This window comes from Micrasema longulum, unplaced genomic scaffold, assembly GCF_059751315.1.
Source record: "Micrasema longulum isolate JH-2025_06_02 unplaced genomic scaffold, ASM5975131v1 h1tg002568l, whole genome shotgun sequence".
NCBI lineage: Eukaryota > Metazoa > Arthropoda > Insecta > Trichoptera > Brachycentridae > Micrasema > Micrasema longulum.
In genome coordinates this window covers 86311-107625 of record NW_028279706.1, presented here as the reverse complement: position 1 = coordinate 107625, position 21315 = coordinate 86311, and the positions used below count along the sequence as shown (strand labels likewise).

General features: G+C 31.6%; 1 protein-coding gene and 1 long non-coding RNA gene across 3 annotated transcripts in view; one reads left to right on the top strand and one right to left on the bottom strand.

Moving 5' to 3' along the window:
- The first annotated feature begins 4611 nt into the window (after positions 1 to 4611).
- Positions 4612 to 21315, top strand: part of LOC148271949 (clavesin-1-like) — a 35997-nt gene continuing 19293 nt past the window's right edge. The window contains exon 1 of the mRNA XM_088240714.1: positions 4612 to 4710. Coding sequence (XP_088096840.1) covers positions 4625 to 4710 — 86 coding nt within the window. The 5' untranslated portion in view covers positions 4612 to 4624. The remainder of the gene's footprint in view (positions 4711 to 21315) is intronic.
- LOC148271950 (uncharacterized) lies at positions 4974 to 8205 on the bottom strand. 2 transcript variants are annotated; one of them, XR_015824980.1, is made up of 2 exons: positions 7215 to 7870; positions 4974 to 5924 (listed from the first exon to the last, which is right to left on the bottom strand). It is a non-coding gene; the product is annotated as an uncharacterized LOC148271950 (long non-coding RNA). The 2 variants fall into 2 exon arrangements; XR_015824981.1 differs by having other exon boundaries at positions 5336 to 5924; positions 7219 to 8205.

Below are 21315 nucleotides of genomic sequence, written 5' to 3'. Positions count from 1 at the left end.
ATGACCTATTTCCACTGTCCATAAAAACAATTAACGACAAGAGAATGTTTAAAAAGGCTATAAAAAATAGATTGTAGAGTTGAGTAGAAATAAAATAGATTGTTTTATTCGTCTTAACCAATATTGAATCACCTACCCCACAAACGTATAGTTTATGTAATGTTTTTTTTCTTTTATTGTGCAGTTTATAATTTTTTTATATTATTGTTTATGTATTTATTTAATATACGGCAAAAATCCCTTCTACAATATAAAATATGACAATATAATGAGTAAGTAGGATATACAAAAATCAAAAAACAGTATTAAAACATGGCTATAAAAAGCAAAATATACAAAATATACAAAATATATATTTGAATATAAAATGAGTAAACACCATATCGTTAGCATAAGTAGCCTTTGCAAATAATTCGTTAATCGTTACTATAAAACATCATAAAATATTCATAAAAAAATTATTTGATTTACAGAGACTCGAGTTAAAAATGTCGATATGAGCGGTACATTAATTTCCTTGTCTGTGTTTACGCGGTATGCGTGTGACAAAGATAGTTGGTTTGAGAAGGGTGACAATAATGAAGAGTATTTTGTTTAGTTCTACGTGTTGGTGTATTAATATTTATTAAACCCAGGAGTTTGCAACAATTGAATTTAGAATGAATGATTTTATCTAAAAATATTAGGTCAGTTATTGTCCTGCGATCCTCCAGAGTAGGTATATTAAAAAATTTAACGAAGACATGTAGTTAATTCGTTTTTTAGTAACATGCAGTTTAAAATAAATGAATCTTTAAAAAATTCGTTGGACTCTTTCAACATTATTCTGTGAATTTTGTAAAAAGGGAACCATATTGAAGAATTGTACTCTAATTGGCTTCTAACCAAGGATATATACAAAAGTTTCATTATTTTAACTGATTCCAAATCTTTTACGGTTTTCAGTTATCAAATATAAACATACACGGTTTTCAGTTATTAAATATAAACATACGCGGTTTTTCAGGGCCAGACCGTGAAACTACAGAGGAACATTCCTCATGTTAGCTTCAAAAAATCCCAATGAAATTTTTCCAAAAAGTCATTAAAAAAAAAAAAAAAGATTTTTTTTGCGATAAAAACGTATGTTACCAACGAAGTGATAAGCACCAGACGCGTACAAGGGAAGCGGCTGGGTAGAAGAGGGGTAGGGGTTTGCGGAGGGACTGCTAGTCCGACAAATTAAAGATTTTTTCCGTTGTGAAATCATTAAAAAAAAAAGTTTTTTTTTAAATGACTTTTTGGAAAAAAACTAATGAGATTTCCTCTGAAGTTTCGCGGTCTGGCCCTGTACAACCGTGTATGTACGTAGTGTTAAAATTTAGAAATTTTTCTCCGTATATTTAGTCTTCTTTGTATATTCTCATGTGTAAAAAAAAGTGTTCTTTTTGTTTTGACTTTTTTTTTTTTTTTTTTGCACCACAACAGGCCAGGAGGCTCAATTACAGTGGTGAATTACATTACAGAACAACCAGGCTGGAGAAAAATCACATTTTAATTTTTGTGTTCTCACCGGGAATCGAACCCGGAACCTTCCGTGCGTGAGTCAAGCGTCTTGACCACTACACCACGGAGGCCGCCAGTTGTTAAGTGTTATCGGCACGGGCAGCCCACCCCAGTGAAGTCACATGTTTACTTTTATGATTACAATATGAAAAAAAAATATTTAAAAAATAAAATCAGTATTTGATAGTGGGTGAGAGATGGTGGGTGCACATGGACACAGTTGAGATAGATAAGAAAGAGAAAAAATGGATTGGAATAAGAGGGTGCTTTAAGAATGCAAACGAAGAGGTAAAGATAAGCGTTTGGAAGTTGGGCATAGGAACCCTTACTTTTAAAAAAAATATACTTTTTGGCTTTTTTGACTTTATGACTTTTGGATTGGTATGAATTACATGATTATTACATGAAAATTCCTTTCAAATTATTCTACGACTTACTAATAAATAAATATATATTATTTAAATAAAAAAGGAGGTTGAGGATTATATAAGATAATTTTTTTATGAATGTGCTGACGAATAACATGCTTGCAATTTAGCAAACTTTATTTAAAAGATAAATAAAGAATAAACCAAATATATATTTTTATAAAAATTTTTTTGGCAGGCTGTAAAAATTAGGGTATTTGATTGTACGGTGTAAGTTTCTTATATCAAACATTTTATAAAAATGGTATTGATAAAATTTAACTATTTTAAATGACGTCACGAGTTTTAGTGAATTAACCAATTGAAAAGTGTCGTGATAAATTTCCGGTTGACGAAAGCCCAATCCATCAATCAGCAGAACTCACCGTAGAGAATTTGTGACGTCACAGGCGAAGTAATTTTAAGCTACAAAACTTTAAAAAATCATAGCGCTGATAATGCAATACATAAAAAAATTTAATTGTCAAGGTTTTAGATTATATTAACAAATTAAATAAAAAAAACAAACCACTGAACTTCCTCAATTTTAAAATGAATATAAAAAAATATACACAAAATATGAATTCACCATCTCAAAGACGCATTTTGTTTTTTTTTAAATCGTTAATTTATGAGCGAATAAAATCTTTAATCATCACAAGTTTTAATCAATAATAAAAAAATGAATCAGTACCCGTTTAAAAACTTGCCTTTTTTTTACTATATTGTACTGTATCTTCGTCACTTTTAAATTCACAATAAATTAAATTGTTTATTTTTAATGTTTTATTTAAGTTCAGTATTTACCTTTGGGTAACCTTCTTCCTTCAAATCTAAAGACACCAGTTAATTCAAGCGTGCGCAAAGAAAATGAGGTTTACCTTGTAAAAAACTTAAGATTTCTACTTGAAAAATACACAATAAAAGATCCACAGTGTACTGGATTCAAGCCGACCTTAGGAAAACGAAATTCACGATAAATATAGGTTCTTATTTTGGTATTATTTCGCTTTTCGTAACCAAGAAATCATTTTTAGTCCTGAAAAATATATCTTAGGTAGGTATTTAATAATTTCACATTCACCATTTTTCTTAAGTTTAGTCCTTTTTAGGGCAAATTTTGTAAATATATTTTAACTAACATATTTTTTTACTTTGACATACCTACACACATATAATACTAGACAATAATCACACTACCACACAGGGGCGAACCGTGTATAGAAGCGATTATGCGCAGCGTACCATTATATTTAACCAACCATTATAATCTTTTACTGTAACTCTATTTACAGAAAAACAAATAAATAATTACTATTCATTTAAAATCATTTCCTGGGTTTGTATTTTTATCCTCATATAAATATAAATATTAATAAAGCGCGCCCAGCGCCTGCGGGGAGCCAAGAACCTAGCCGATTATTCCAGCTTATTTTTTCGTAAAAATAAGTATACTCTATTTTGAATGTCTTAACCCTAGTGCGGGTTTTTTCTCCTAGATTAAACAAGCAGATTACACAAATCATTTGAAGATTCTTGATTTGGAAAACAGTATCATATTGGTCCAAGATATTCTTAACATTCTACGGTGGATCCATATTTCAAATGCTTTAAGGCCGTTTATAATATTTACTTTAAGAGTCCACGCCTTTACACCGTACAGTAAGACTTACCGTATAATATATCATTTGACCATTTGTTGTCTCAGCTTAAGGGTTTATATTATTATCGTCACACAGAAGATTTTTCATTTTGTTAAATGCTGTTGGGGCTGCTTCTATTTTGCATTTAATCTCAATTGAGACCTAGATTTCCATATTATTTCTTACTCTAAAATGTTCTCCATCTCTGTTGTAATACGTTAATCTTTTTAACTCCCTATGGGGTTGAATCCAATACTTGTCTATAAACATTTGTACGAACTCAAAATATTGTTATTTTTTTTTCCAAATTTACAAATGAGCACTAAAAGTTAAACAAAATGGTAATGTTTATACGAAAGGAAGGTTTCGGTTCTACAAGATATTGTGTTTGCTTCGACGCTATATATATTGTTTTATTCGATTACAAACTTTCAAAAACGGAAATGACTTTCAAAACGGAATGTAAAGTAGACGAAAGTGAGCAAATTATTATTTTATTATTTTTTAATTTTTTGCACCACAACAGGCCAGGAGGCCCAATTATAGAGGTGAATTACATCACAAAACACCCAGGCTTGAGAAAAATAACATTTTAATTTTTGTGTTCTCACCGGGAATCGAACCCGGAACCTTCCGTGCGCGCGTTCTTAGCTGGTTGGTTCTAGTTTGGAGGCGCCAGAAACTCGCCTTTTATCCTCTCGTTATCTCCCGTGATCACACCGTAATGAGTGTGATCCCATTGCTCAGGGTTCGCGACGTGGACGCTTATGAGTAGGACTAGTCAGTAGTACAAATAGGCGTTTGAAGCATTTTATAGGAACACACCTTCCAGCAAGATGTTACTCACTGCGACTCTACTGATAGTTTAACCCCCGTCATCAACAATATTAGCCCTGTTAAATTTAAGTAAGTTTTTACTGGTTCCGAAGCTGTGCCAACTAAAGTTGTATGTTATTCTCTTTTGTTTGAAATACAATTGTGTTGTTAACGTATTTATTTTTTATTTTTCAGAATCACAATACTTTCACAATGAACCAATTTCCACATCCATTTCTCAATGGTTTGAAGGATGTTCCAGTTGGCAAGGAGAAAGAACTGGCAAACATAAGAGATTGGTATGTCCCCTTTTTGTGCTGTGAAAAATAATCTTAAATATTTTTGAAAAATATTTTTAAATTTTTTTATTTTATAAATACTTAATCAAAAACGTCCAATTTTGACTAAGTCATCATTATTAACACTTTGTCCTCTTATATTTATTTGTATCTGATAATATTATTCGGTTTATTAATGATACTTTTGCAGTGTACAAAGGTTCAGACTAGCTCGTACTTTTCTGTGTATAATCGGGACATTTTTTTGCTTTTGATATTTTATTGGATGATAATACGAAATCAGAAACAGTCATAAGAATAATTAAAATTGGAAGACGAATAGAAATAGAATTTACAAAAATAACGCAATATAAATAAAACAGACAAATTGTTCACCCAGATGTACACTTTCGTAAGTCTGAATTTGGCTGTTTTGTATTATGAATGCAGTTTAACCACATTTTTTTATAATCATTCTTGAGAGACCAGTCACGTATCTCTACGATTTGTTTTGAGGGAGATATACCACAAATTTTAGTTTTCTTTGAAATTAGTCGAGTAAAATATCAAGAAGAATTGCGATAATCATGGTGCTACTCTTCGCACATTTTAACAGTCAAATAAACAAATATCACAAAGATATTAAGGAACGAATAATTATCGGCTTAGTAAGATTAAAATAGTTTTGAATGTAAGATGTATGCAAATCGAATCTTTGACCACTTCGGCTATATCCTCCACTGCTCTACGGCTCCAGTCAAGAACCTGCAGACTGGATCTTCACCCCGTTGGAACTAGGCCGAAAGTGCCTCCCGCTTGACAGACCGCCGCGCCGTGTAAGCCGGATCCTACAAGGGGTGTGTCAAGACGGTTTAGGCGAGATAGTATTTTTAGAAGTTTATTTTAATGTTGAAAGAGAAATTCTTGCCTTTAATTACTACCGTATTTGTATTGTGCAGGTGCAATGGCACACCTTCTTTAAATCGGAATAATTCATCTCAAGTGGTTAACCAAAGCTATTTTGTAAGCTAATATTGCAACATAGAGATAAGTTTCGCCTTACATCTGACATTCTTTTACGTCGAAGCATTACGAAAAAAATAATCTTGCTGTCATAAAATAACGAAAGAACTTTTTATTTACGAAAGCTGTCGGCGTGATCATACCAAATATTTTGTCACTTAAAAAAACAATCCTCATTGTATTAAAAAATAGCCCTTTACTTAAACCCTTATCTGGATTTAGAAATAAAAATTCTTGTGAGTCGGCGATCAACATTGTGATAGATACATGGAAAAATAAAATAGATAAAAATAAGTTTATATTAGCTGTATTTCTAGATTTTAAGAGGGCATTTAAAACAATAGATAGAAAAAAACTAATACAAAAACTAAGAATACTTAGACTATCTAATAGTGCTATCAAACTGTTTCAAGAATATCTAAGTGAAAGGAACCAAATAACAAAAATAGATAACTCAGAATCGAAACCGATTGAAAATGAACTAGGTGTCCCCCAAGGATCAGTGCTAGGACCAATATTGTTCATTATATATATAAACGACATCACACAGATAATAAAGCACTGCAAAGTACGACTATTCGCAGATGATACCCTTATATATATAGCGGGAGAAAACTATGAAGACTCAATTAATAAATTGAATGAAGATCTACAGAACATATCGTCATGGCTAAAGATAAATAAATTGAAATTAAATGTTAGTAAAACAAAATATATGGAAATAGGTAATAAAGCACATGGCATAACAATGAATGTAAACATTGATGGTAAAATTATTGAAAGGGTTGATGAAATGAAATACTTAGGAATTATTCTTGACTCCAGATTAAATTTAACATCACACTTTGAATATATACATAAGAAAATTTCAAAAAAGATTTTCTTCCTAGGAAGAATTCGAAAAAAAATAAATAAAAAGAGTGCAGAACTTATATACAAAACAATAATTGCCCCTCATTGGAACTATTGCTCTACTATATTATATTTAGCTAACGAGGGAGACATAAACAAGTTTGAAATACTACAAAATAGAGCAATGAGAATTATACTGAAAAAAAGCAAATATAATAGTGTTGAAAAAATGAGAAAACAATTGAACTGGATAGGAATAAAGAAAAGACTATTGTATAATGTATTTGTATTTATATATAAAGTGTTTAATAATCTCATGCCAAAGTATTTTATAAGTGAAATTATATTAAATAGAAATGTACATAAATATAGGACAAGAAATAGAAATAGGATAAGACTACCACTTAAGAAAAAAACAAAATAGCTTAATGTATAAAGGGTTAAAACTGTATGATGAGATGCATGAAAGTATGAAGAATGAAAGAAAACTTACGGATTAAAAAAAAAAATGTTATGTTTATTGTAATAATGTAGTTATGTAAGAAATATTTAATAAGTATTTGTTATAATTGTAAATATATTAGTTAATATACAATGTAATATTAACTAACTTAAGTAAATAAATAAAAATAAAAATAAAATAAAAATACTTACAACATAATAATAACGAAAGATCATATTATTGAATAAATAAAACCCGTTACCACAAATATTATGGTAATATTTTTTTTTTATTATTTTGTAAAATAATGTTTCACGATCGACTTTTATACGACTATATTTTTTACATGATACACTTAACGTTTCTATCTCTCTAAAGAAGCAAGATGCTCATGTTTAGTGAGAGAGAATGTAACGAAATAATAAAGTGTAATTTATTTATTTTTCTTTATTTATTTCAATGTACAATACAGCACTACTGCCAATTACATTGTACATAATTTTTACCATTAGGTATCCACAAAAACATTATAAAAAAAGCACAATAGATTATTAAGGTGCAAATAAACAATAGTAAACTAAGACTAATAAGTCACTAATACACATTATGATACATTGTTAGAGAGAAAGAGTCTAAAACTGGTAATCTCAGCATGGAAAAGATCTACCTCTCTCGGTAGGTCGTTAAACAAACCAATCATTCTTCCCACAGGTATCAAGAACGGTAAATTTGTCCTGCATTCTGGAAGAACAAATAATCTCTGTTGCCTAGCTCTTAAATAGTTTCTCGGTACATATTATTTTAGTTTAGCCTTATTTTAAAAACGGTGTCGTCATAATAATACCTATATACTACGAAAAAAAACATGTATTAAAACTACTCTTCATTTAACGAAAGAACCTTCTTTTAAAAACACCACCGTTACTATATGACGAATAAACCTTTATTTAAACACTGCCTTTATAATAAAAAGATTTTTTTTAAAATTAAAAATACGAGTACCATATTTATTATAATAACAATATAACCTTTTATAAAAATATTGCTTTCATAATAAAATAGCCGCAGTTAAAAATTAGTATTGTTTAAAATTGTTTAAATTGTTGTAAAAACACCGGTTTATAAATATATACCTATTTTCATTCAATCAAATCATGTAAAGGTCGATTATCGAGTGCTGGCGCTTCCGCAAAAAAAAACTTACTTAAATACATCATTAATATACAAAATAATAATTTTTAAAATGTTGATATCCTATTAAATGTTTATAAAAATCTTTTTTGGATAAGAGTGAAAAAAATCAATCACTTATGAAAATCTAATATATTTATTTATTTTTAAACCATTATGTTTTTTATTTCATTTATTGTGCTAATTTTAATAATAATTAATACAGTGTAATTAAAATGCGCAGTACAAATTATATAAGAGAAAATATATGTACACAGTTATTAATAAACAATAAAGATAGCACATTTGTTTGAAAATTTTAAATATAATTTTTAAATCAACATCTTGTAGATTTTAAACGCTTTTCTGTGAGTTTTGTGAACGCGCCAGCTTTAGACCAGTAAAACACGTTAATGCTGAGCTGGAAACGGAAAAAATCATTTTGGTGATCTGAAATCAAACTTTAACGCGCGGGTAAGACACGAATCTCGGAAATCTAGTTCGTAAAGAATTCTTAAACTTTGTCTATTATTGAGTTAATGACATTTGTAATAAAATGTTATCGTTTAAGTTGTAATAAAAGTATATATAAAAAGTTAAAATATAAAAGTGTATATTTCATTTTATTTAGATTCAAAATTATCTTAATTACAGTTTTGTGCGAATTAATAGAAAAAAATTCCGTTTGATCAAAAAACATTTTTTATTAATATTTTGAGTTACAGGTGACGTATAATCATATTTTTTTTTATGTATGTCCTTCTTTTGCTTTAATTACTGCCTAAACACGTTTTGGCATGGAATCAATTAAACAATGTTTGAGTATGTCCAAATGCTTGCAGATTGGCTGGATTTCTTCCCTAGGGAGTTATTCATATTTAAATTTATTTCAACAGAGAAGGAAAACATTTTCGAGAAGAGAATATGGATGTCTTTTTAAATTTATTTCATCAGAGAGGGAAAACATTTTAGAGAAGAGAATATGGAAGTGTAGGCATTTACAGGGCTTTTGACCTGTCATTGGCTGGTTTAAGTGGCCACTTTACACACTGTCTAATATTCACCATTCTGCTCATATTCTATTCAATTCAATTCAATTTATTTATTTTAGATATAACATACACATTTCAAAAATATATTCAATACGTACATATTATAAAAAATAAAAAAAATACACAAAAGAGACTCATGTCAAAGTAGTAGAAGAATCCTGCTCCGGAAAACCCCTTCAGATACATGGAACAAATCAATATCCAGAGCGATGTTGTTTAGCATAGCGGTAGCCCTTCCAACAGGCATAACCATAGGCAGGTTGGTCCTGAATATCGGAATATGAAATAATCTATGCTGACGCTGTCTTAGGTAAAATGAGTCCTTAATTGAGAAAATGTAAAAAAAAAAAAACAGATAGTACACCAACAAACACCAATATGAGCTCCCAAAGGGTTATTGAACTGTAAGTCACAATTTTTGGCGCCAAACAACTGTCGAATTGACATACAAGTGTTGTTATAAGTAAAAAATGACAAAAATTACATTGATTCGCACAATACTGTATATCTGTGGCTTGGATCTGTAAGGGCCAATGTCATTAATCGTAATATTACGGGAAAGTAGTTATTTATCCATTTGTGGCGTTTTAATGAATTGTTTGACGTTGTTGATAACAAATATTGTTAAGAAACATGTATTTGTGTATAAAATAGTTCAATATACAAGTTTATTAATTGACATCGCCCCTCAACAAAATGGCGGCAAGAAAAATATTAAATCTGACATTGGCCCTTCTAGAGTCAAGCCACCGATAAACGAATCTACAAGTTTCTGACCTACTTTTTTGCATAGAAAGTACTTTTATTTTTAATCGAACTATTCCGTAGTTTAGAGTTGAATGGTAGTGACGTTTATGTTGAATCTTCTCTTCTCTTCTTCTTCTCCACATCCCCTCCTAAGTGGAGCATGTGGACATCACCAGTTGTCTCCGTCCAGCGCCCTTTAATTCCGCCGAATAAAGTCTAAAGATCGCCATTGACGGCCTTCCTGGACGGCGTGAGCCCGCAAGTTTAAAGAAGAGGCAACTTGGGTTTAGGTTCTCCTGAAGCATGCGCAGCACGTGTTCAAGCCAGGTCCACCGCCGCATTCTCAAGACGCTCGTTATAGGAGGCTGCTGCGTCCATTCTCGGACTTCAATGTTAGTTATAAAATCGAACCTTATACCAAATATTCTTCTTAAGCTCTACTCTAAAAACTCAGAAGTTTGGTGTTTTGAGCTTTGGTAAGGTGCTGAGATTCGCACCCATATAGGAGTACTGGCATTATACAAGAGTTGAATAATCGGATTATGTTGGAAAACAAGCCCCATACTACAATAAAAAATAAGGAATTTATCGGTGCTTCGATTTCCCCAACTTTCTCATCTGAGACATCGTTTCAATTTATGAATACTGGACATTAGACATTAAAAAAAAGAGTTATTATTTTTATATTTGTTAAATTTATATAGCGTCATTTTCGCGAAAATCATCTCAAGAGCGATTTGACGAAAAACGATGTAGGTACGTTTAGCGCATTTACCTGTCATGTTATTTGTCTACGATTGTCTGTGTCCAGGCGGATGAAGAATACACTTCTATGTGTGAAATAAACCAGAGCTCTGAAAGAGTGTTTTCGACTCGATGGCAGCTCTCAAGTAAAAATCCTTAATAAGGATTCGAGTGGAGATGAGTACACTTCATTGTGTAGCCATAACGAAACCTCAAGCGTAATAGGAGAACGTGCTCACAACTACACTACGAGGCGAACTTTTCTCCACTCGATTTTGTTTTTCAGGATTTTTGTCTGAGAGTAGCTATCGAGTCAAAAGCACTCCTCCAGAATTCTGTTTCTACTTCACACACATCTGTATTCTACATCTGCCCGGATTCAGATAATGCAAAAACTTATAATTTACAAACGTTCTTAGATTTTGATTATTCACTGGACCAAACATCTTCTTTTATGATTTTCGTCATAGTGACGTCAATACATCTACCATAAGTTATACAAAGCTTATAGTATACGTATGTTTAAATTGTGACTACAAATGTACAATAAATTAAACTTGAATCAATATTCACATAATCAAGCTTTTAAATTTAGTAAATGACGTAAGTCCTGTTATTTATTTATACCAACCTTTTTTATGTTAATTTATTGAATACAGAAATATGAATGTAATTTTTACATTTTTTTTTAAAGTGATACCCTAGAAAAAGTGTCGACCTAAAACAAAGCGTTGATTTATTTTAAATATTTTTATTAGCTTACACGTTACAGCGTGTTGTGCGCTAGTTCGTCACCAGCCGTCTACCGCAGTCAGACTTCCTGGTGTAAAAGGCAGGGGCGAATCATGTATAGAAGCGATTATGCGCAGCTTACTATCCTTTTTGACTATCCATAATAATGTTTTACGGTGGCTTTATGTACAGAAAAAACAAACAAATAATTACTATTTCTTATAATTCATTGCCACCGTTTGTATGTTTCTTCAAATATGAATAAAAATATGAATAAAGCGCGCCAGCGCCAGAAATGAGCCAAGTAACTAGCCGATTACTCTAGCTTATTTCTTCATACAAATAAATGTACTATATTTTGAACATATTAAACCCCCCGTAGCGGGATTTTTCTCTCAGAGTTAACTTGCAGATTACACAAATTCTTTGAAGATTCTCGATTTGGAAAACAGTATTTCAAACATTATTTCTTAAGGACTATTTATCTTTGAGATAATACTTTTGACATATGACTCGCAACACATGTGGCGCTCGACGCCGCCATTTTTAGCATTGATCATTTCTAGAACAAATCAGCCAGTTAACATTTCAATCGTAATGAAAATACCTAATACTGGCTGAATTATAAGCTTTTATATAAGTTATGTGTTAAATTAATGGATAATATACCCACACAATATAATATACTGGATATGTAATTTTAATATTATCATAGAAAAAAAAAATGCTTGCACAATTTCTTTCAAACTTAGATGGTATTATTTAAAACAAAGTTTTGATGCCGTAGATCTGGATTTTGACTATTTACGTTTATAATAAGTGTACGTACGTTAGTATATTATTAATACAATTACATTTAAGCGTTTTTTAGAATAGGAATATTGGTGTTCAAGAGATGTCATTAAATACATGTTATCTTTACTAATGTAATCCCCATTCCATGCTTGAATGTCTTTTGTTTAGCTCTGGTAGACAAATGGCAATTGTATGAATTTTGTTTTGAAGATATAAAATTTAATGTTAATCCTGCTGCGGCATACGTGTTGTTCAAAGTAATATTCTAGTTGTTGTTATCACTTTACATTACCCTTGTCTTTTCATCATTATGAATATCTATGTGTATAATTATTAAATCTAAGTTAAATATATCACCAAGTTCGTTTGAGTTGATTTCATAGATGAGAGTTGTTGTATCACACAGATCCACAGAAAAAAATAGTAATTTATAGTGACTATACGTACATTATATTTTGTACCTACTCTGTATTTACAAATAGGTGATATTTTTTTATAGCTTACCTGTAAATAAAATCACCGTTTGCCACTGGTAAAAAGGTGGCTGCCCTCCCAAGCAGAGCTAAAGGCAAAGCTGGAAGGTACGAGCATGACTGCGCCGACTGCAAGTCAATTTCAATTGCCCTGAAAAGGACTTTTTGCCCGTTCCAAGTAGTGTAGAGAGACGAAGGCAGTCGTCGGGCAGAACGGAGGCGAAGAACGGGAAAACGGAGCCAAACTTTGGCCAGATCTAGAATAGAGTAGAAAATATATAAAGCATCGCGTTGAATTATCATCTCTCACGGTGTTTTATCATCTGCATTGAAGAACCTAAATATAAACAGTTCAGAAAGATCCATTCTAGCAAGGTGTTTATTAAAAATGCAGTGCTTTCTAAGGGCTATAGTGATAATCTTCACTTGGTTCGGGCTTCGTTAGGTCGAAAGCAAACCTTTGCTAAAACAACATCAGTAGTTTTTTCGTTCGGTGCTGCCCAGGTCTTGCCAGAGCATTATACTCTGCTTCCGGGCCCATAACCTAAATTCATTACGAAAAGCACATTCGGGCAACCCACACTAAGGCTCTGAGCCTATTGAGGCTGTCTCAGCTGCCAGCCTTGCCAATTGAGATGTCGTAACAGGGAAGCGTGTTAAAAAACATTATTTTTGTTTAAAAATATAAGTTTAAGTAATGGCATCACTACATAGCCTCTTCTACAAAATTAAAGATTTTATATCAAGAAAGGAAAAAATTATGATGTACAAAGCCTATGTCAAAAGTAAATTGAGTTACATGATCGCCTTCTGGGGAACTGGTAACAAGTCAGACATAACAAGAATACAAAGACAACAAAATAAAATTCTTAAACTAACATACAACCTACCCAGGACCCTACCTGACCTCTACGACTGAACTGTACAAAAAAACACACCAGTTTGACATAAAATACTTGACTAAAATTGAGACCTTAAAAATTGTGCACAAAATAACACTGGGAAACATACAAGACGACGACATAATATTAGTCAAAAATGCTGACATACACAAATATAACACCAGACAACAAAAACACTATCATATTAAAAAAGCAAAGACAAACACAGGACAGTCAAAAATACTACATAATGGACTTAAACACTACAACGACCTACCTTACTACTTGAAAACTTTAAATGGAGACAAATTTAAAATCAATCTGAAAAAGCACATGATGACTGAACTAACTAGACTAGACGAGACATAAAATGACTAGACAATATTAAATTTCTAATGTAACCCTAACGGGTTTTTTTAAATTTTAAATAAATAAAAAATAAAAAGTGTTTTTATATATAAAAGTGCATCTTTTATAAAACTACAACCAGCATTGTTCTATTTTAGGGCAGCATAAATTAATGAATTATAAATGAATACAACGCACTTTGTAACAATAGTAATTATTACTAATATCTAGGTCGTGAAACCACACCGCGTGAAGTTATATCATGCCGACAGTATACACAGGTAGACTGGATTAGAAAATAATTATTGCCATATGCTTCATTACCCGAACAGTGTCTTGCGTGAGAAGAATTATTGAATTCTTATTGCGATTATCCATAAACGAATTCTTCGTTTCAAGCACGAATCATTAACCCTTAAATGCATAATGCACCTCAGAACTGTTCATAAACCTAACATGCTGTTAACTCATTGCCAAATAAACATGAGATTTGAAGTTTCAATTGACCTCTTCCATATTATGGCGCACGTATGCTGCAGTACGAAATCGTGCTAAAAAGATTATGGCCGCAAGTTGCGGCGATGCATTTACTTTGGTAACTGTCTAAAATTATGTCAAGATTTTGACTTCTAATGAGACCTGTGGGTCGAAAAAGGCATGTAATATTTATTATCCTAATTTGATTACAGCTTTGACGCTTTTTGTCATTAATATCATACAACATAACTTATATTTAAATTAGTATTTTTTAATATGTGTTTTCTTCTTTAAAAAAAACTTAATCCTCAACGCACAACTTTTCTTTCAAGATCTTAATGTGGAAGAAGTTAATAACGCCACCAATAAATAATCTTATTTATTTCATATCGAACTATGCAAATTAGTTATGTAAACAATAATAAATTACAGAACAGGGAGTTGAATAATATTCTATAAAATATAGGTATTTACAGGACTTGCGACCCATCGACCGCTGATTTAAGTGGTAACATTACACACTGTGCACTATGTTTGAATTGAAATCTAGACGCGAGTGAGATTCCGCCGAATTATTTCACTCCTAGAAAAAAACTAAAGGTTACGACCAAAAAATTATTTGCATTATTATTTGCCTAAATATTTTATTTAGCTATTTTCTGTTAGTCGTAAATAAACATGTTAGAAAATATTTTTAAAAAATGGTAAAGTGGATTCGTACCGCAGTCCGCAACACTACCACAGGACCACTTCTTCTTTTAAAATATGGAGCCACTCCACGGTCAGTTTTCATTTTGTCCATAGTCGCTCTAAATAAGGATTTGAAGCTGCAGTGGAACCACTCAAGTTTTTAAGCCAGGAGATACGTCTTCTTCATACACTGCGGTTTCCTTAACGTTTTCCTTGTACTCTGATACGGACTAATTGATACTTCTCTCCGCGCATAAAATGTCCAAATACTCTAGTTTTTATCTTTTTACTGTATTTATTATATCTCTTTTTTATTTCATGCGCCTTATCCTTCTTTGCCGCGAACTCTGCCTACTCATGATATATAAAAAAAAAAAAAAACGTCACAAGAACACAACCCATCTTATTTACTAATTTTACTCCTATTTTTATTTGTGTACTTGCAATAGTTAATAAAGTGGTATTTTCTTTTTTTCAACTTAATTTTGTATTTAAATAAATACAACATGCATTGAAGGGTTTTGTAATCATTATTGACTGCCGCGTTGCAAATTTGTACTACGCAACCTTCTATCATTGTAAAAACGCTTTTTAGCGATTTTCGTGTTAACATGTGTAATAACGACAGTTCATTTAATCTACCAAGGTAATTCATGGCAATATGGCAATTCATGCAGTTTCAAAAAAATTAGCAGTCCAGTAAAAAAACCTCATAATTAAATTCATGTAACGTTCACTATAAACTTGTACTTCGTTTTTATGTTTGCCATGAGAAAATAATAATTATAAAAAATATGTTAACATTTCCTTTTTTTTATTTATTTTTTAATTTTGTTAAAACTGTAATACCTATGTATTTATTTGAATAGAGTTAATAAAATATACAATAACCTTCATAAATATAATATAAAGGCTTTAGAATACATTCGTTAGGTACTTATATATTTGGTATTATGAAATGTGACCACCTATTTGATTATCGTACATGGGATTGCCCTGAACTATTATCTCTCACCAACTTCAGGGTGCCTGGAAGAACGACTAGACAGGTGCCACCGTTTTGTAGCAACAATTCACGGACAGTGTATACTTGTAATGCCGTATTAAATAGACTTCATGAACTCGGCAATAGTTATTCCCACGTATCTGATATATTTAGTGTAGGGTATTGTTCCTATAGAACAAACCTTTTGAACTATTTCAAAGATGGTGAATGGTAATTATATTTATTTATTCATGCATTTCATAATATATATATATATATATGTTTACAGTTTTTTTTTCACTTTACCTAGCTGTGTGAAACAGTACTTATGATTTTCTTGTTGTTTTACTGTAGAATGTTTTATTATTTAAACTTTCTACTGAATTTGCTGTACAATTATTAGGTTATTTTTTAAAATATGAATCTTGTATAATTTTTGGTTTAATTTTTTTTTTGAATCTTGGGTATAATAAGGTTATTCATGTTTTTTTTTAAAAAAAATAAAAAAATATTAAACCAAAAATGTTAATATTATAAATGTTTGTAAAAGGCAGATTTGCCGTTTATGCTTATAAAACAAATAAATAAATCACACTTGACGAGACAAAATGACACAAAAAAAACTTTGACAAAATGAGTTTCTTTCGAGAAACGGGCCCATATACGAAAGGTTTGGCAAGCCAAAAAGTTTTATATGCCTCGAGTTGCAATCAGTTCCTTTATAGGCAATAAGGGACCAATTTGTTGCGGCAAAATCCGTTCTAGGTATGTGTATCGAATATCCAATATACCCCCGTGAGAAATTTGTGGAATCATCTCCCATCCATCATCGAAGATGTTTCTCTATTTAAATCACGCCAGAAGAAACTTATTCTTTCTTTCCCTTCATCTCTCCTCTTTTCCTTCGTCTTTATTCCCCTTTCTCATTGAAGACTTGTTACCTGCGCGCACACGCGCTTGGACCGAAAGGGTACCAGGGCTAGTATTCTGAATTGAATTGCGCGCGAAGTAATTGCTTTGGTAGCGTGTATTTTGTACGTAAATTCGCGTTAAAAATGCGTTTTCTACCCGCGCTTTTGCGTTCAGAATACCACCCCAGGCGGATACTGACAAACGAAATAACCGCCAGTCCAACTATTGCTCTAGTTCCTAGCCTCGGGTTGTGCTAGACCAGACAGCACGTAACTAGCGACAACGGGACCCTTTGATACGTAATGAGACAAATACAGGGACCGTACGCTTAGCATTTCCTTTGACCTTTCCTTTTGGTGTTTTATCCGTGATAGAGAGGTCTGCGGCGCTAAACCTCCTCGCTTACCACCTTCTCAACACTACGTCTAGAGCCTGGCTTACATAACTGTCTTCTGGCAGGAGATACGATCGGACGATACCTCTTACTGCATCGAAGTTACTGCTCCTGGAAGTTTTCAGGGTCCTGAAAAACATACGCGCCATCCTGCCTCCTATATATGGTTCAAAATTTGTATGGATTTCCTTTAGTAAATTTTGAATTATTTTATGCTAAAACTTTAAGAGCATTAAGAAATGATAACAGCCAAAGATCAGAGTGAGATCTGCCGATAATCTGCCCCACAATTGTGCTTTAGGTGATTATTTAAGAATATTCCTTACATTTCGATTTCTACGGTAATTCAAATTTGTTCGCGCACTCCTGACCTGTTGTAGCTGGTTAGGAATTCTCCGAAACACAATTTTTGTACATAGAATTGGCCTATTAACGCTCCAGTAACCATCAGTTTTCGTAAATGTTCACTGATAACACCAACACCAAACATTAATACCCAGTGGTCAAATCAAATGTAAAATATCAATAAACACAATGAACGGAAATATTCAAAAATGGCTTCTTTGCCCAAATAGTAAAATCAATAGAAAAAATAGCGAAACAAACATTATGTGTATTTCTTACAAGTGGGGTAAACCAGACTTTTTTTTAATGAAATATTTAATAAATGTGAAATTCTATTATGGTGTCCAATACAAAATAGTCGATATTCGTTCATTCACGTACACATACTTTGAATTTTATTCTGCCTTGACCCCTTAATTAGTTCCTTCAATTTATAAGACAGTGAGTCACATTTTGTCAATTTTGTGTATTTAATTTTGTTTAGGAGAAAACGATGGCATTAATATTTCTAAAATAAAAAAAAACGCTAAGAGCCCATTTTAGCCGTGTACCCTTCAATTGTATTTCTATAAAAGAGAAAATTAATTGAAAAAATATTAAATAAAAAATGAATAAATAAAAAGAGCCAGTTTTAAACCTGTCTTAAGTCATAATGCATTATTTTACGACCACAATATCTTATTTTCTCATTATTTAGTACATTCGGACAATTATTACTATCAAGGTTGGGAGGAGAAGGTGTTATATTATGTGGGTCAAATTTTAAGTATACAATTTGTTGCGCTCGCTTCGATTTAAGTGAATTAAATAATAGTTATTATGTACGACAACCTTGTCGGAGGCCTAGAACCGTAATTTATGTTTTTAAATGTGTTTTTGTTTTAATTGATAACCGATATTTTTTTTAAATTAATTAATTTATTCATACAAACATGTATTACAAAAAAACACGTATCCCTAACTCTATGAGGCCAAGATCCTTGTGTTGAGTTGGGATACAAAATAATGGAAAGTGGAAGTATACATATTATTAAACTATACTAAAAATAAAAATAAAAATATTGCATACATTAAATTGATAATTTTTTTATTAATTTACTTACATAAAATTATACATGTTTTTATTCCATTACAATCTACTTACATATACGAGTATTTAGTTAATCTCATAACTGTAACTTTCTAAAAGAGGACTAGCTCTTGAATAGCTCTCTATAACTTATACTCTTATAGTTATGTATTAATTTAAAGTTATATATTTTCGAAAATACATGAGAAAAAAAAACAAAATTAAATATAGAGAGAAAAACAGAAAACAATTTATTTATTTATTTATTTATTTATTCACACTTATTATCAAAATACAATTCCATATTCACTTTGCCCAGCTAACAAGGGTACATACCCCGTTCCAAGCTAGGCAATTACATTTTAATATATTATAATACTTAACAAATTAATATAGAGCACAGACAAACACAATATATACTTATTCGGATACACATTTTGATTCATATACATACAGACATACACATATATACACACATGTATATATAAATATACACATATATACATATGTACATACACACACACGTACATACACGCATGCGCATACACATACATACATTCATAAAAACATAGACAATTTATTTATGCGAAACTTCATGGTTGTCATCTATAAATATATATTTTTTAAATTATTCTTTATTTTTTATATTTTATTTTTGACATCCAGTAAGGTTCTCCAATCCGTGGCATGCATCAACTTTTCTGACTCCCTACGACCAATGTCATGAAAGAGCGAGGTCAACACCTTCCGTAACTTGACAACACTCCCGTCTTTCCACGATTCTGGCAAAAGGTTATGGACCTTTTTGCCTACGTTATAGTGTTGTCTCGATGCCAGAACAGTGTTGACCCCTTCACTTAGTATCAGATCCCTATTAGAGTATCTTGTGTTATCTATTATACAGTAATACTAATTAAAGTAGAATGCTGTTCTTACTCGGGTTCAAAAAAATTATAAAACATTTATTTTAATAAACATCTGGACTACACGCTTAATAGTATAAAAATCCATGCAATATCTCGCAGCAGTCTTCATAATACACATATTTTATAGTTTTAAGAGTAAGTGCTTGAGAAGAATATTAGGTATTTATTTTTTATGTTTTTACTTATTTATTCATATTTTACACTTACAAACGATAAACAATAATAAAAATAATGTGCCCTCACTGGGGTTACCCGTGCCGAGGAAACTTGACAATATACTTTTTTGAAATGTTTTCACATTTGAGAATAAGAATTGAGAATAAACAAAGAAGACTTACTTAACAAATAAAGATAATTAACAAAATATGCAGACCGTTTTAAAAACTAGGTATATATATATATACATCTATATTATTTATATTACAAAAACGCACAATGAAAATAAATATTGGTTTGGGCGAACGAGACAATTCATTTTACTTCTACCTAGCTCTACTATCCATTTTTTAATAGCCTTTTTAAACATTTTCTCGTTACTAATTGTTTTAATAGATAGTGGAAGTAGGTTATAAATTTAATGTTTAAATAGAATAATACGCAAAATCCTTTTGTCCAAAAGTGGTTTTAGTTTGTATTTGTTAAAGTTGTCTTTGTGTTAAGGATCTAGTGATTATATTATTATAAGGTAGTTTAATTTCGTAACCAAAATTGAAGTCCGAGAACGGACGCAGTAGCCTCTTATAAGGAGCGATTTGAGGGTGCATTGGTGGACCTGGCTTGGACACGTGCTGCGGACGCCTCAGAGCCTTCACCCACGTTGCCTTCTCTTCACACCCACGGACTTTCACCATCCTGGAAGGCCTTCGATAATGATCTCTCAGATTTTTTCCGGAGAACTAAGGTGGGTCGGGCGTGGGTGAAGGGTATATTGCTAGCTAGCGAAAAGGTCTACTGGAGGCATCTGATGATGTCCATATGTTTAACTTAAAAGCGGAGGAGGAAAAAGAAAATAATTTTAATTATAAAAACCAGTTTTGTTTTATAAACATATCGTAAGGTCAAGTAATGTCATGTCTCGTCTGGTTAGTATAGAAATCATGTCCTTTAAATATTGATCTTTAATTTGTCTTAAATATATCGCATGATGCATTTTAAAGAATACAAAGTGGTCCGACACGAACTTTAAGTGTATGCGTCCATGTACGTAGTCTATTCAAAAAGTATGGCGAATTTCGTGTTTTTTCAAAAAATAAGTATTTATTGATGAATATTTATTTTGTCCCCATCAAAGTTATCCCCACAAGATATTATAAACTTGTGCCATAGTTTTTTCCAATCCTCGAAGCACTTCGAAAAATCATTTTTGTGATCTTGTTCAGCTCTTTTATCGATGCCGTCTTTATCTCTTCAATCGTAGTGTAGCGTCGTCCTTTTACGGGCCTCTTCAGCTTCGGGAACAGTATATAATACGGTGGCTGCGGCATTATTAGTGTGTTGTTTTTGGCCAAAAATGTACCCACAAGCAACGATTTGTGAGCAGGGGCGTTATCATGGTGCACAAGCAAATTT